The sequence below is a fragment of the Anarrhichthys ocellatus genome, unplaced genomic scaffold, assembly GCF_004355925.1.
Source record: "Anarrhichthys ocellatus isolate YVR2014 unplaced genomic scaffold, GSC_Weel_1.0 scaffold13, whole genome shotgun sequence".
In the NCBI taxonomy this organism is placed as follows: domain Eukaryota; kingdom Metazoa; phylum Chordata; class Actinopteri; order Perciformes; family Anarhichadidae; genus Anarrhichthys; species Anarrhichthys ocellatus.
In genome coordinates, this window is record NW_022280043.1 from 5234971 (window position 1) to 5250957 (window position 15987).

General features: G+C 43.8%; 2 protein-coding genes across 8 annotated transcripts; one reads left to right on the forward strand and one right to left on the reverse strand.

The window, feature by feature from the left end:
* The first annotated feature begins 62 nt into the window (after window positions 1-62).
* Window positions 63-4844, forward strand: foxj2 (forkhead box J2). Of its 2 annotated transcripts, none has more exons than XM_031852731.1 (10): window positions 63-332; window positions 564-951; window positions 1068-1142; window positions 1264-1341; window positions 1969-2124; window positions 2200-2671; window positions 2750-2896; window positions 3005-3106; window positions 3685-4020; window positions 4173-4844. In XM_031852731.1, the coding sequence occupies exons 2-10, from the start codon at window positions 634-636 to the stop codon at window positions 4283-4285; spliced, it is 1797 nt and encodes a 598-aa protein (XP_031708591.1). In that variant the 5' UTR covers window positions 63-332; window positions 564-633; the 3' UTR covers window positions 4286-4844. The 2 variants fall into 2 exon arrangements, with proteins under 2 accessions (XP_031708591.1, XP_031708592.1); XM_031852732.1 differs by having other exon boundaries at window positions 2753-2896.
* epn1a (epsin 1a) lies at window positions 4423-15953 on the reverse strand. 6 transcript variants are annotated; one of them, XM_031852713.1, is made up of 14 exons: window positions 15886-15939; window positions 14763-14858; window positions 13117-13277; window positions 12725-12826; window positions 12177-12335; window positions 11775-11903; window positions 11312-11441; window positions 10985-11142; window positions 10704-10775; window positions 9242-9325; window positions 8321-8609; window positions 7537-7701; window positions 7057-7302; window positions 4423-6517 (listed from the first exon to the last, which is right to left on the reverse strand). In XM_031852713.1, the coding sequence occupies exons 4-14, from the start codon at window positions 12791-12793 to the stop codon at window positions 6084-6086; spliced, it is 1935 nt and encodes a 644-aa protein (XP_031708573.1). In that variant the 5' UTR covers window positions 12794-12826; window positions 13117-13277; window positions 14763-14858; window positions 15886-15939; the 3' UTR covers window positions 4423-6083. The 6 variants fall into 6 exon arrangements, with proteins under 6 accessions (XP_031708573.1, XP_031708574.1, XP_031708571.1 ...); XM_031852714.1 differs by lacking the exon at window positions 14763-14858 and having other exon boundaries at window positions 11321-11441; window positions 15886-15953; XM_031852711.1 differs by lacking the exon at window positions 14763-14858 and having other exon boundaries at window positions 15886-15953.
* Window positions 15954-15987: the final 34 nt, after the last annotated feature.

Below are 15987 nucleotides of genomic sequence, written 5' to 3' on the forward strand. Positions count from 1 at the left end.
AGAGGAGGGACCAGCTCCCAGAGGCGGGAGCAGAGAGTGATGTCACAAAGAGGGAGGGGTGAGTGACGTAATTCTGGTAAAGTCTGAAAGGGAGGGGAAGGAGAGAGGGAGAGAAAAAGGAAGCTCTCCGGTAAGTTTTTGTGTATTTATCCAAAGCACAAAGTTTCACAAACCAAAGGTGTGACTGGAGGCCTTGGGTGGGGATCAACATGCTGAAGAGCGAGAGCTGAATCGAAGGATGGACACCAGTTCGTCAGCAGTTGAGCACAGCTGATGACGTCAAATATTTACAGTTTTGAAGGCCTTGGGCCTCGACAGACTATATAAAAAAGGTAAGCAAGTCACTCTTCTTCCCTGGAAAATAGGAAGTGTGGGTGAAATGGCCACTCATAGATGCTGTCACATTCATCCAATGTCTTTGCTTGTGAGTGGATAGTTTCCACAGCAGCACAGTGTCTGAACTTGTTAGGTGGAAGTACAGGAACCTAATGGTTGACAGTGTTGCATTACAGGCAGAGGGGGAATCTACTAAAGCCTTTCTCTGTGTATGCGTGTGTCCAAAGTAAACGGACGTGTTGCTCCAGAGCTTCCTCTCTGGGTCCCTCAGACCCCGGACAGAGAAAAGGAGCGACTATGTCCTCTGAACTGAACTCCAGTCTCACCAGTATTGACTGGCTGCCTCAGCTGGGAATCAGCAGCCTGCGCTCGGGGAAAGAGAGAGGAGGCGGCGAGAGGGACAAGAAAAAAGACAGAGGGAAAGAGAGAGGAGACTTACCCTCTCTACCGGACCCCTCCCATTCCAACTACAAAGGGAAACCCCCCCACAGCTATGCCACTCTCATCGCCATGGCAATAGCAGCTGCACCTGAAGGGAAGTTGAGTTTGAATGACATCTATACTTGGATCAGTGACACGTTTCCCTACTACAGCAGAGCTGGCCGCGGATGGAAAGTAAGTACTAGTTACTAAAGTATAAGTTTAGAGTTCTTGGTTTGGTAATTTGTAAACCAATATTAATATTGTCTGGTGCACGACTGACTTATTACAACACTTTGTGTCCTTAACAGAACTCCATTCGGCACAATCTGTCCCTTAATAAGTGCTTCAGGAAAGTTCCTCGGCCACAGAGTGACCCCGGCAAGGTGAACTACTTTTTATAAACTTTTTATTTTGTGACATTGTAAGCACATACGTGCTGCTTGCATCATGTGAGATGGATTGCTTCAAAGAGAGTAAAGTTGGACACTTGTATTGTATTTGTAGGGTTCCTATTGGACGACAGATGGACCAGCAGAGGTGAATCAAGTGAGGGCACTTAAGCGTCCCTATCCAGAGGAGGATGTATGTGGTTTGATATGACTCACTCATTAACTAACAAACCTATATTCTTCAAGTGCAAAATACCCAGAAGTGTAGAGAAACCACAAAAAGTACATTCTGGCATTTTATCCCCATATTTAAATTTTTACTGCACAACACTCACCTGACTGCTGTAATTATTAGTCTCTTTTAATTCTGATTTTAAACTAAAAACGTGCTATAATGACACTTGACACCAGTTTTCGGTAACAGTTTTTCCTGATAACAATTTACTTTGAAGGGTCAGTTCAACAAGCAAACAGGGTTTGGTTTTACTTTGTCCAGGTTTTGAGAATACATGAGATTTTGTGCATCCAGCGCAGTGAAATGATAAATTAAACTTAATGTGCAGTCAGCAGTTTGAGTAAGAGCTACTTTATATGAAGAAATTGTTAACATAAAAAATGATGGACACACATTTTTGGGGATAAGTCAGCATTCAATTGCATTGCATATAAAAGCATGGCTACATGAAAAACAATATTTCTGTATTTTAATTAATAACAATAATAATAATTTTGGGTGGACCAACACTTCTAAAGTAATGCTTTGCTATTGGATTTTAATACCTTTTCTACCTTTACAAATCGTAACGCTTTGCTGTTCCAGGTTCCTCAAACACCGGCGACACAAGCCGAGCGAAGAGCTCCTCCTCACCAACCGGCCTCCCACACAGACCACCACCTTCTTCACATAGAGCAGCTGGGAGCCCTCCAGCAGCAGCAGCCCCCCCGCACTGCCTCCCTCTCTCCTCCCCCATGCAAGGTAGAGTCATGTTCTCCCCTCTTCATCACAGTGCAGCAGGGCTGCAGCATCTAATCTTGTGTGTTATCTTCACAGCAAGCGTCCCCCTACATGCCGAGCTCCGTGTCCACTCCCCCCGTCCATCATCAATCTGTCTCTCCTTCGGCTGGGTTCAAACCCGCTGCCTCCACGTATTCCATCAACTCCTTCCCACCTCGCCATCCATCCGGCCCCACTTTTTCTATTCCCGCTGCCTCTGCTACACCTCTGTCTGCTGCCAACATGTGCTCTCCAGCGGCTCCCTCTTTCTCCGACGCCACTCTGTCCTTTCCTAATTCAGTATCTGTTCCCACTTTCTCCTGCGCTCCTAACTCGGTGCCTGTGTCTGTTTGCACTGGGACAGGACCGACTCTTTCGTCTCCGTCTGTTGCTGCCCCTCCTGTTGTCTCTTTAAACCCCTCCACTGATCCTCCACTGCGGTTCACCTTCGATGAGATGAACTTACCGGACTTGTATGCGTCTTTCAAGTCTCTCTTCAAGACCATGCGGGAGAGGGGAGGCTCACAGTGTAAGTACTTTGTGTTTATTAATACGTTATATTAAACACGTGGACGGTTCTTTTATGCTTCTTTTATGCTCTTTCCAGCAGATGCTGCTCCTCTGGCTGTTCTGAACAATGACACTACTCAACTTCACACTCCGACTCTGCTCCCAATGTCTCCTCACAATGCACCATCAGCACCACCCCCAACAGCTGGACACCCTCCTCAGACAGAGCGCATTCCACAATACAGTGAGTCTCATATTAAGCCCAGAAAAGCTTGTATTTGAATTAAAAGCAGCAACACGACACAGGAAATATCACTGCTTTCTAAAGTTGCCTTCCTCCCTTCCACTTTAGCGGTGCCAGCTGACTGGTTCATTAACCCAGATTCTCTGAAGGAGAGCTTCCGCATTGCCAGCAATCTAGACTGGGCAAACATAGACCTCTCTGGTCACCCAGGTCTGTGCTGTTTACCAGAGTCTTGTTCAAAGGGTCGGTTCACAAAATCACATATTCTCTCACCTCTGAGGGCTGTTTGGGTTTTATCTGCTGAGGTTTTGAGATATTTTTTATATGGTTATACAGAACACTCATAAGACTGAATATTAGACTCATGAATACAAGAGCTGAAATGTTAAGTCCATCAGGCAAAATTAAAGAAGTATTTTTCAATCATTGATTAATCATTTTTATAGTAAAAACAGCAAATATTTTCTTCTGAAATCTGAAGATGTTATGCTTTGATTTTGTTTGTGATAGCAAACAGAATATCTTTGGATTATCAACAGATAAAAATGAAGACTATCTTCACAGCTAGATGTCACTTTAACAACATGTTTTGTCATTTGCAGCTAAATTAACAGCTTTTACACACATTTTATGAGCCAGAATGTGCAATTGGTGGCAGATAATGAAATAATAAATAACGTGATTATTGAGATCTTTGCAAAAGGATAGGAATGTTGAGTACAAACATCTGTATTTTTTAAACATTTACCCTTTTTTTGTACTGAAAGGCCCTCACTTTCTGTCACTAGACCTGCTGGAGAGCATGCGGCAGGCGGAGCTCAGCGATTGGGCCCTGGACCCGGCGCTCTTCACCTCCCTCTGCGACTCTCTGAATCGCTTCTTCACTCACAGAGGCATGATCACATCCGGGAATAACTCCCCACTAGCCCTCGGTGCACCTCACTCCTTACAGGTCCCACCGTTCACGTCCAATCCTCCCCCTCCTACCCTCGCCAGCCTCACTCACCCCTCACCCCTCCCTTACTCTCCCATAGTTCACCCCGCCAGTGGAGTGCAGCCGCCCCGGAGGGCTCTGCACATGCAGGGACAGGGCCTTCAGAGACCACAGCCCGCAAACACAGCCGGTAAGACCCAAACCCTCATCTTCAAAAACGGGATTTTAGTTGTTTTTTTTTTACTTTCAGAATGTAAAGGAGAAGTTATTCAAATAGACATCTATTCCTCACTTCCTTTTTGTTGTGTGCTACTTTCGTCAACGTTTCTCTTTCTGTCTCAGCTGGGATGCAGCCTCAGTCTATGACACCACGACAGCGTCCTCCATTAGTGAGTCTGCACAGCAACAGTGATGAGATCCAGGATGACTTTGACTGGGATTCTCTGCTCGGTTGACCCGCGCCGCCTGCGTGGAGAAATGATTACGACAGAAATGTGGCGTCTTCACTAAACTCTATGCGGAGGCTGCATCACTTGGAGCTTCTCAGAGACAGTTTTGGGATCAAGTTGGTCACAAATGACTGAATGCTGTATTACAAGGTGGAAAAAGTTGTACAATTTTTCACCTTTATTCAAATTCATACGCTGTAATAACATTTAGCTTTTCTTCTGCAGGTAATTGGCAGGGTGTTTTTTTTCTGTTGGATGTTAGATTTATAAACATGTTCACAAAAGAAAATAAAGTGTAAAATTATTTGTGTCACATTAACAGAAACAAATAAACATATATATGATTTAGACATTAACTACAGAGCAAGCATGAACCAAGCCAAACACACACACCCTGTGTTTTTGTTTTATTTCATAAATTCCTTTTGATTTTTTTCCATTTTACTTCTCAAATGTGAATGTTCAGTCATCACCACACAAAATTCAACCTTACCCGATAAAAGAGATATTTTTTCTTGTTGATATAAAATAACAAATTCATCAAACTAAATTAAAAGAACAGCATGGAGCATGTCGTCAAGTCCCATTTTTTTTTCCTTCCTTTCATTTGTTGAAACAATTGTCTTTTTTTTCCTCCTCCCTGAAGGAACGAGAGATGAAACAAGTGGACAGTGGTGCTCTGGGACACCTGGACACCAGGGATCCCATTTGAAATGTGATTGGAAAAAACTAATGCTTCCGATTAACGAAACTAAAATATTGTGAAACATGATTGGCAGAGAAATGTGTGACCCTTGTGATACCTCATTTGAAATCCCAACATTACATAGTATTTATACAAGTGACAATTTTTAAAAACAAAAATAATGGATGTCATTTCTTCCTTTCTGAGTCACTGAAATAAGGTCTGACACAGGAGAAAATTGGAGACATATATTGATAGATTTACACAGAAACAGGCATTTGCACTATTGCATTCTCACAAATAAGCATTCATATTCTCATTCGCACATTGCTGCAAACACACATTCAACAAACACACGTCAGAGCTCTCTTTTCAGTTTTCTACAATAATAATAATAATAAAAAAAAAATAAGCATTTGATTTAAATGGCATCGTGTGATTTTCCTTGTTTATTTGTTCCCAAAAAAAATTTGGAAAAAAATAAATTAATTTCAACATTAAATTAAATTAAAAGTGAAATAGCTGAAACCATTTGACCACATGGTGCCTGAAATGTTAATGCAGGTTTTTCAGTCCGTCTGGAGTCAAAATGATCCTTCATGCACTCGCTTCATTTCAGTGATACAGTGTTCGTCTTCATTCCAGAAGCAGAGAAGAGGAAGAGGCGGGTACAGTTTCTCTGTTCAGTTTGTTAGTGGCTATGTCCCGTCTCCCTCCACCTCTCTCTCAGTGCAGTAATATTACAACAGAGTAGAGTGACACTATTAAAGAAGCCTCCTGCTCTCACGGACTTACCTTCATCTCAAGATAGGACTGAAACAAACACGACATGAAGATACGATACAGAACAGGATTAAAACAAAATAAATAGACTTCAATTTCCCGCCCACAAACAACCCATACTGAAATGAAAGGAACGAAATGTGGTAAATTATTCTGAAATAAAATAGTGCTTTTTAAGGAAAAGATAAACTGAATTTTTTCTTTTTTCTTTAAATATAGAGATGTACACATTTTTTTCTTTTTGGACACAAATTGTGTTGAGGGGGGTGAATGAGGGGGGCAGCAGGTACGACAGAGGAGGTTGAAACGGGTGAGCAGAGTAGTGGTGACACTTCCTCAAAGGAGAAAGGGGTTGGTGCTCGCTCCCGTCGTTCCTCCACCTCCCATCACTCCTGTTCCAGTGGGCCCACCCAAAATCAGCTGAGGAGGTGCTGCGGGCCCCAACAGAGCCGAGCCTGGGGGGGCCATTGGCGAGAGCCCGCTGTAGGGCATACCCATGGGGCTGGACTGCATCATGCCCAGGCCCATTCCCCCCATACCCACACTCATTGGCCCCAGGCCCATTCCTGGTTGCACCATGCCCAGCATGGGATTGGGAGGCACGGGACTGGAGCGGAGGCCGCTCAGGCCAAGTGATGAGGGCTGAGGTGAGATGGAGGTCATGGGTGGAGCCACGCCGAAAGGGTTGGAGGAGGCCGGTGTTGGAGAAACCCCCCGACTGGAAATGGTGCTGCCTGGAGTCACTGCCATGCCAGGAGCAGGAGATGAGCCTGAGAGTCAGAGGTGACAGTTAGGCAACACAAAAGAGTCTTTTGATATCTGCCAGTACATTATGTTAAACAGATTTTATTCATTTTATCTCTCTCCATCAATGTTTTCAGATCTGGAAACAACAACATGTCGGTTAATTGAAACTGAAAATGAATGAATCAGAAAATATTCTGATAATCAAAATGCTAAAAACATTCATTAGTTTCCGCTTCTAAAGTGTGAATATTTATGCGACTGTAAGCTGAATATGACTGTAGGAGCCATGAATGTGATTTGTGTTTGAGTGAAATATGCCTCTGAGCACTCGTGGTGTATGGTACAGGCCGAGGACATGAATTTTCACTTTCCTGCGGCTCCAGAAAACATGAGTATAGTTTCTCTCCAACATTCTTGTTGTCTGTTAATCGTTTGCTTTTGATTTGGGGTGTTCGGAAGAACCCCGTTTGTTTTCGCCAAACTCTCTCCATACTTGTGAGTTATTTGCAGTGCATTGTGGGACGAGACATTTAATTAGATCTTCACCACAGCTGTCACTAACCTGTGTTCTGGAGGAAGGGGTTATGTGCAGAAGAGGACGAGATGATGGAAGGAGGCGGCGGCTGTTTGGGTTTGGGTTTAGACGACAACAGGGAATCCAGATCCACCAGCGCTGCGTTGGGGCCGAGGAAGGACTCGGGAGTCTTACGAACAGGAAGTGAAGGACCAAGAGATGAGAGGTCAAAGGGCACCGGTGAGCCTGTGCTGTCATAGCCTGTTGCTGGGGACCCTCGTCGCTCTGGGTCTCCTGAGGAGGAAGAGGAGGGTGAATAGAAACAGTAAATCATAATACAAAAAAACACAATATAGAACTGCATTACAACAGATACTAGACGAGGATGAAATGTAGGACAAGACAACTGTTGTGTACATGCAATTGGAAATTTGTGTGCGATGTAAAATCCCTTTTTTTTTTTTTTTTTAAAGTGTGTACCAGTACCTCAGTGTTTGTGGGTCTGTGTAGCTTTAAGTGTGAATGTACCTGTGCCATTTGTGTGTTTGGCGGTGCCACTCCAGATGTCAGAGGTGACAGGGTCAGAGACAAGGCCAGGCCCGTCCCTTGCCCAGGGGTCTACTGGCCCCCCCGAGGAGGACGTGCTGGGTGGCACTGGGGGACCCCAGGGGTCGGCACTGGGGGGGGTCACAGCTACAGGGGAGGGGAGGAGGAGACGCAGGGGAAGGGGAGGGTTAACACCACACCGTACATTTACAATCCACAACAAAGTAGGGAGCTGGGCTGGGTTCCAACACTGGTGTTTCTCTCCTTGACCTCTGCGGTCCCACTAACTCGACAAGGACAGGTGAGAGCAGATTGTTCTGTAGCTGTCCACCATGTTACTTTCACCCACTCAATATCTGAAGCTCAGTGGAGGTAAAGGAGAGACGATAAGCAGCTACCCCATTCATGAAAAAGGCACAAAAGGGTGAGAGAAGAGACCGCTCTGGTTGAGACACAGCCAGTCAGTCCTGAGTAGAAACAAGAGGATACAAATCCCTGCTTTAGACACAGAGGGAGAATGGATTTAGCATGCTTGCTTTCCTCGTCACAAACTGAAAGCATGCGAGTGTGTAAGATACGACAGCATGGTGACATGAGAGAAAATGGAACATGACAGGAAATGGAACGGTGGCGTGAAGAGGAGTAAAGGTCGAGAGGTCTTCACATCCTCTTTGATCATCAGAGCTGGACACACTTCTGCTTTGATTCCCACAAACCTGCCCGGCTACAGGGTTGATGTGCGACCAGTGTTGTTGTAGCTGCTTACCCGAGCTGCCCCAGGGGTCGACGTTGTTAACCCGGTTGGACGTCTCTCCCCAGGGGTCCGGGGGAGGGGCTATAGTGGGTGGGGCTCCCCCACCCCAGGGGTCAGAACTTGTAGGAGATGTGGGTGACGCTACGCCCCACGGGTCTGCGGGGGCTGCGCCCCACGGACCTGAGGCAGCAGGGGCAGGAACTGTCGGGGGAGGCGAAGGGCCGGCAGAGCACACAGTGGCGGCGGCAGCGGCACCGGAGGCCCCCCAGGGGTCTGCGGCACTCAGTTCCATCAGAGCCCCCTGCAAAAGAGAACATATTATGGACTAATGTTCCTACAGCGGTATTTAGGAAATTCACAAATCAGAGAATTAGAAGGAGACAGAGAATTGCAGACCAGACATGCATACTTCAAATAGATACTAAAAGAAATAAGACTGAACTGCTGACAATACATTCTTGGTTCCTTGTCTGTGCAGTGTCAATATTGACAAAACTACCACAAGAGTTCTATGATTTAGTTCTGCAGTATGTAGACATGTATACAGTCACAAACACTCATTTTTAAGGTTTGAGGGTAATCTGCAATCAGCACAGAGACATTTGTTTCTGCAGATATTTCAAGCCCTAGATTGAGACTGAACTAAGCTAGTTTATCATGCCAGTTCAAGAATCTTAAAGTTTGACCAAATTTAAAACAAAAAGTTGAAATCAGTATCAAACCCCAAAAAGGATACAGGCAATCAGAATATACCTCACCCGTTGGGCAGGATAGTTAAATGAGGACAGCTTTTACACATTGACGAGTGATTGTCATATCTTCCACATTGGCAATGTCTGTAACACGGATGGTACGTGTGCTCCTTTATCTATTCAACTGAACATGCTGTCGTTATGAATATTACCACTGCCATTATTATTATTCCACACTTACCTCCTCAGGCTTAGCTTTCGCCCTCCTGCTCTCCTCGAGGGCCATCTGCAGTCTCAGATCATCACCTCTACGCAGTCGCTCTTCCTGCCAATCAGACATACTGATGTCAGCAACCTGAGACACACAACCTCGGAAAGCACACCACAGGTACAGATTTAGGATCAGTTTACAACTCCACGATTTAAGTCTGAATTGTTGGGAGGGGAAACTGAAAACCCGATCTTCAAATCATCGTCTTCAGTCAACGGAAAATGAAGAGAAATCAACCAATCACGGCATTATTTATGAGTTTGAAATTTTCAGTTTTCCACAAAACATGATCAAATCAGATGATGCTCGCTTCACAAAGAAAATAAGCTGATCCAGAACTGCGGTGACATGGCTACCCAAAATAAAACTGAGCTGTAGAAGTGTTGTGGCGAGGTTTAGACATGGATAGGATCTGAACCATCACAAACTGAATACTGAGGTTTAAATGCAGTTTCAACCAACAGCACCACTGTAGGGGCGGGGACAGCTACAAAGCAGCTGTGCTTAGTTCACTTGCTGACATGCTATTGGCTGATTTTAATCTGTTTGTGCTCCTCGTGGTTCACTTGCTCATAATGCTCGATTAGGAAAATGTAACAGTCACTTAGCTAAACCCAGTCGAGCACAGAAAGTTACAATAAAGAAAAGGAGTGGAATTGAATCCATCAAAAGATAAAGGCTTCTATTACCTCTTGCAGATCCCCCCAGGACATCCCTACCAAATACCACCGTTTAGCCTACCTCTCATCAGGACTATGAAAACAGCAAAACACTGACTTATCCATGAGGAGACGGCCATCTCTGCTACAGAAATCAAGTCTTACGCATCGTGCCACTCAGGAACAATAACAATGGCATCAATCTTTAAGTGGTGGAGTATGTGCAGGAGTAGTTGATCACTTGCATACAACAGGCTAACACGGTTTGCACTCGGTGAACCCGGTACGAGGAGGTGACAACAGCAGGAGACGGACGGGTGGACGGAAAGAGTGCATGTTCAAATCAAGACTACAGTTGAATGCATGCTATCAGAGAGGAGGACAGGAAGCAAGGAAGAATCAATGCTTACAAACCAAGCAGTGTGGAATTTAGTCAATTAGGATAAATATTTGCCAATGCCATGCAATCTCAGTTATGCAATTAGCGTTAATCAATTCTTCGGGTGTTCACTTTCGACATGGATTTGATTGATGTTTTACGAGTGAAAACTCCATCATGGAAAGTGACACTACACCAAACTAAATGATCTCAAACAAGTTACTGCAGTCTGATGCAAATTTGTATCTTGAAGGGAGATGACACATGACAAATATGAGCGTAGATTAATTGATTGATCGATGCTTGATGTGTGTTTGAGAAATTCCAATTGACAGAAAGACAGATAGTTGATGACTGGATGGCCAGTCAGCAGGGCACACTCTCTGCCCCTGACCTTTTGTTGCATCTCTTTGCTGAGTGTGATTGCATAGCTGAACTCTGCGTCCTCCAGAGGGTCCTTGCTAGTCTGGGGGAGGTCAGGCATGACACGGTGAGAGCAAAGCTAGATGTATGTTGAGAATAATATCAGTAACATCCCTCCGTGTACACAGGCGGTCCCACATGACTGTACAAACTGCAAACTTAGTTGTAGTTAGTTACAGTTATGCTTTAAAGCTTATCTTAGGAGAGCATTAATGCAGCTGTGCTTGTCTTGAATATGCTGCTTTGTTTTACCTGCTCTGCCTCCTCTTTACTCATGGCTAAGGCCAGCTGGAGCTGCAGGTCTTCCTCCCCGGTGCTCTGTGGCCAGGCCTGCTCAGGGTCTGCCCCTCCAGAGTGGGAGCCCACTGACAGGCTGCCCCCCAGGCTGGGTGCTGAGGGAGCTGAGGAGGCTGGGGCAGAAACAAAAAAAAGCATATGCGCGGATGAGAGCTTGTATTAGGCTATCAGCCACTTGGAGCTAATGGCCTTTTATGCCACTGTGAGCCCACCTTTCTCTCAGGGTGTAATAATGTAACTTTGGGCATTGGTTAAATCTTTTAAAACATCTATTTTAAGTACCAATCTCACCGCTGGAGGTCTGTGCCATCTTCTCTTTGGTTTTGAGGGCGTGGATCCTCTCCTCTCTTAGTCTCTCTTCATCTTTCAGCAGCGTAACCAGCTGTTTGGCTTTCTCTCGCACGTTCACCCCCTGAAAAAAGACAGGTAGCGGCACACAATCACATGCAGCAGTTTTTTTAAAAGTAAATATGAAATTAACAGACATAATGAATTTAAATTACTAATGCTGTTTTTACCCTGCACGCCTTATTGTTAGTGTAACAGTTTGTTAACAACCGATAAAAGCTTTACCGACCGGCTTTGTTTGCACAACAAGTCATAAACTCATTGTAAAATGTCCTTGAATGACTCAGAAGTGGCATGTTTGACAAAGCGCGCCTGCATTCCACAAAAGTGGACCTTACTCTCTAATCACTTTCACTTTTTCTGTGCAGCTTTCTGGACATGGGTGTGTTTTTTGTACCTGGTCTTTGCCGTCCCTGTCTATGAACTGAAAGTCCTTGAGCGTCTGGACTGCGTATATGTTCTCTCGGCACTGTTGGGCAACACGTTCTGAACCGGTCTTGATCAGGTACTCCATAAGAGTCATAGCCTGGTGGGAATATAGATCACAACCAATGACCAACTGTAGAAAAGGTCTGGATAATCAAGTAGTAGAAATGCAAATATTAAAGCAGTTTGTGGGCTGTTAGATTCCACATCCATCTCATTTCCTACACCTATACATTAAACACTCAATAGATTTGTCTGTAGTTGGCAGTAAAGCGACATTTAAGATACTTCTGGAGCATCATCGTCGTCATCCTGCATCCTCAGCGACGGGTGAAGTGTTGCACAACATTTATTCCCAACTTCAAACACAAACCTTGTACACGTGTCTCCAGTTCTTGCCGTGGTCATTGAGGCGCTTCCACACCATGCTCATGATTTCCGAGAAGGCCACAACATTGTATGTCAGATCAGCGATCTCTGACATCAGAGAGCTGCTGGGGCCCCACGGGTCATTGGATGTCGCCTCTCTAACCTGGACGACAACACGGGGAAGGGACAAACTTCAAATCATCCTCCATCCAACCTGTCTGTGATGAGAATAATTTCGGGCCGATACTTTGTGACATTTGAAATGGTCCGCGATGTTCTGAGTAGCCATGCAAACTCAATAATGACACGAGCTGGAGAGAGAGGCAACCCTAATGAACAGATAATGAGTCGATTTAGCTCATTATGTTTAACCAGGGGAAAGAGTGAGGAGGTGGCTTCCAATTAATATTAGATTATCAGCAGCTACGTTGTGTCATACAGTACGTGCTAAGCAGATATGTGGGCTACATTTAAGCCATATGGGGTGTGTGGGTGTAAGAAAAGAAAAAAAGGAGAAGAAGAAGAAAAGCCAGATAAGCAGAAGGAAACAACCTTGATTTCAGCCTCTGAATAGTTGTGGACGATGTTCTTTACTTGTCGCCGTAGCGATGAGGTCGACATGGCAACGGGCTGGCCGTCGGTTTCAGTTGCAATCTGAACAGAAGAAGAAGGGTCGTAAAATATAGTTAGGGCAAAACAAACAGCGACAAAAGACACAGAACATTGGTATTTTAAACAAAGACAAAATGAAAAAAAAAACTCTAAAAAGAGTCAAAACGACCAAGAAGAAGTGCATTAAGACAAAAAGTTCAAAAGACGAGAAGATGTATGCAAGTGAAAGAGCCTGGATGAGAGACCTTGAGAAGAACAATCAGTGTGAAAGAGATCATTGTGAAATGTGACTGCTGGTTTGAACAGGGGAAGAGAGACGGCGTCACAAACACCTGTTACACAAGAACGATGCAGAATACGGGTCGCTCCTCTCGGTGTCTTGTGGTTTTCTGGCTTGTGTGCCACTCATTCATGGAGTGCTAGTTCTCAGTTTGTCTGTTTCTTCCAGTGGCAACATTGGGTCCCAAAACCCTCAGGCACAGGGAGATGAAAACTATGGAGCAAGATTGAGATGAACATCAACAAAGAACCCCGAAACACACTGAAAGATCACTGCTAAATCACAACAAATAGACAAGAACAGGCTCAAACTTAATACTAGGTCTAATTCTAACACAAGCATTAGACAATAAGGACAAAGCAGATAGTCAGCAACAAAATCACATGACCTGTTGCTGATCCACATGCTTAATAGTCTCAGATACAACATATTAGTTATATACTTCATCTTACTTATCAAAGTCAAGTCATGAAGCCCTTTTTATTCTCTTAAGAATAAGAGTTAAGACTCTTCTTGAACTAATAATAATTGTGTTGCTTCTCATACTTCACAAAATAACTATAATGTCACAGCGGGATTCACAAGGAGCAGCATGTTTTAGGAATAAGATATAAACATGGATCCATTTACTTCATTTCAGATGATAAAATTCCTTATAATTAGATTGCTAACACATCTTGAACTCATATGATCTGGCTGTAGCATCCAGTTGATTGAGAGTATACATAGAATTAATTACTAGAACACTCCAACAGTGTGGATAAAGACACGGGTCACAACAGTACAGACTTTTTATGCCAATAGATATTATGCAAATATGAACTTCATAAGACAATACGTGCAAACGCATGTCAGAACATACAGTTCAAGCTCCCGTTACTCCTACATTACTTCTATTAGCTTTCAACTAGAGGTTGTGTGTAGAGCGAGAATGTTATAAGCAAAAACTGGATGATAAACAAGTGGGGAAAGAAACATTGTCTTGTGCAATGAACGATGGGTTCTGGTAGCAGGATCTGAATGTGGCATTAACATCATGGAGTCCTGTGTGCTGCTGGTAGTGGTGTCACGGCATGCGGATGAACGATTTCGTGGCACAATATTGGATCCCTCCGCGAGCATTGTTTGTATTTGATTGCTTACACAGCAGGCTTACTCATTGCTGCTGACCACATGCATCCTTTCACTGACAACAATTTGAATTTTCTCACCAAAATAAAGGTTTAAAATTCTTTTAAAACTTGAACGAGTTCATTATGGTCATAGCAATGTAAAAAGCAACGTACTTTATACCCGTTTCTCATAGATTTAAATACACTCTAACTTACTTTATGCCCGTGTACTGTTTTCAATTTCAAAAAGTAAATTAATTTAATAACAAGAATCCAAATGTTTAGAGAATCTATGCATTTGGAAATTACTGTCGGTTCAGTTTGTAAATATATTTTGGTAAACCAGACATATGACAAATAGGCTATACTAAGACAACTGTGCTGTATACTTTTAAAGTGTTTTAAAGAAACTCGACATATACAGCATAGCAAGTCAGTGTTTGGATTTGTAGGTCTGACAAATAGGAGACCGTGTTGCATAACTGAACATAAGGCAACTATTGCAAAAGTCAGTCCAGAGACTCCTGGAGCTCTGTATCAAAGTTCAGACACATCAACTAATCTTTGATAAAGGAACATACTGTACCCTTTGTATCTCAGGTTGTGTCAAACATCTCCACAATCTGTGACAAACATCAGGTGGTTAAATTAACGAATTTCAATTTCTGCTGCTCTGAAACACCTGAGGGACAAAAAGTACACAATCACTTTATGGTGTAGTGTGACTGACAGAGGCCTCACTTAGATCAGCAGACAGCTAACTAGATTATCAAGTACCAAGAAATCACAGACACGCCTGTGTTATAATGTGTAGCTTTGCATAGACAAGCAACAAGGCTAAGAGTTGTCACTAAAGCTAAGCTAACTTATCCCCCCTATCACTTGCATGCACTTGATGTTAAACAGCCCCACGAAGAAGTTACCCATGCCCTGTTCGCACAAACAGATAACGTTAACAATCGACAACAACCGTTAGCGTTCCATGTCACACCCAACGTTGCCAAGTTAGCTAACGTAATATAACATTAAGAAATCAGTCAACTGACGTTATGCTAGCTAACTAACAACCCGGTAACGTACGTTGGGTGTCACACACACACAGAACCAATGGGTACCCTGACATTATACACAGCTGTCAGAAAATGTGGATGCGGAAAGACAAGTGTTTACGAGCAATTACTAAAGCTAATTAGCCATCAAACGTTATCATCTGATACTGTTAGCTTACATTAGCCACTTAGCAGTAGAACTCTCCCATTCTCACATAAGCTAATCGAAACAGTTTGCTAGCACTTTGACACCAAAGGTTTGGAGTAAAGTCTGGGTAAAGTATGAAGAGACGTACAGGAGGGTGTAGCTGGGTACGAACTGGCAGACAAACTAACGTCATTAAATCTAATATTCTCGTCACAACATCGAATCACACCTATTATAAACAGACGTTAAGGTGTATCTGCCAGCTTGACTGGTAAAATAAATCACTTGCTGCTCTCTTGTTGCTGCTAGAAAAGATTAGCTAGCAAGCTAGCAGACAGCTAGCTAGCTCCTGCTGGTTAGTTCGCACCAGGACTGCTAAACTGTACACGCTATAACAAGGACACGTCCTGCTTTAGGACAGAGTTGGATGTACACATTTAAATCAAAAGCCAAAATGTCAAGAAATACTGACGCCACACCACAATAAAAAATCCAATCAAATGTGTACTGACCCTGTTGTAGCTTGACTGTACGAGGAGATGGCCGAATTTCCGCTTCCGTTCTCGACTACAGGAAAGACCGCACCCCCTGTAGCTTTGTTTTGCTGTGATGGT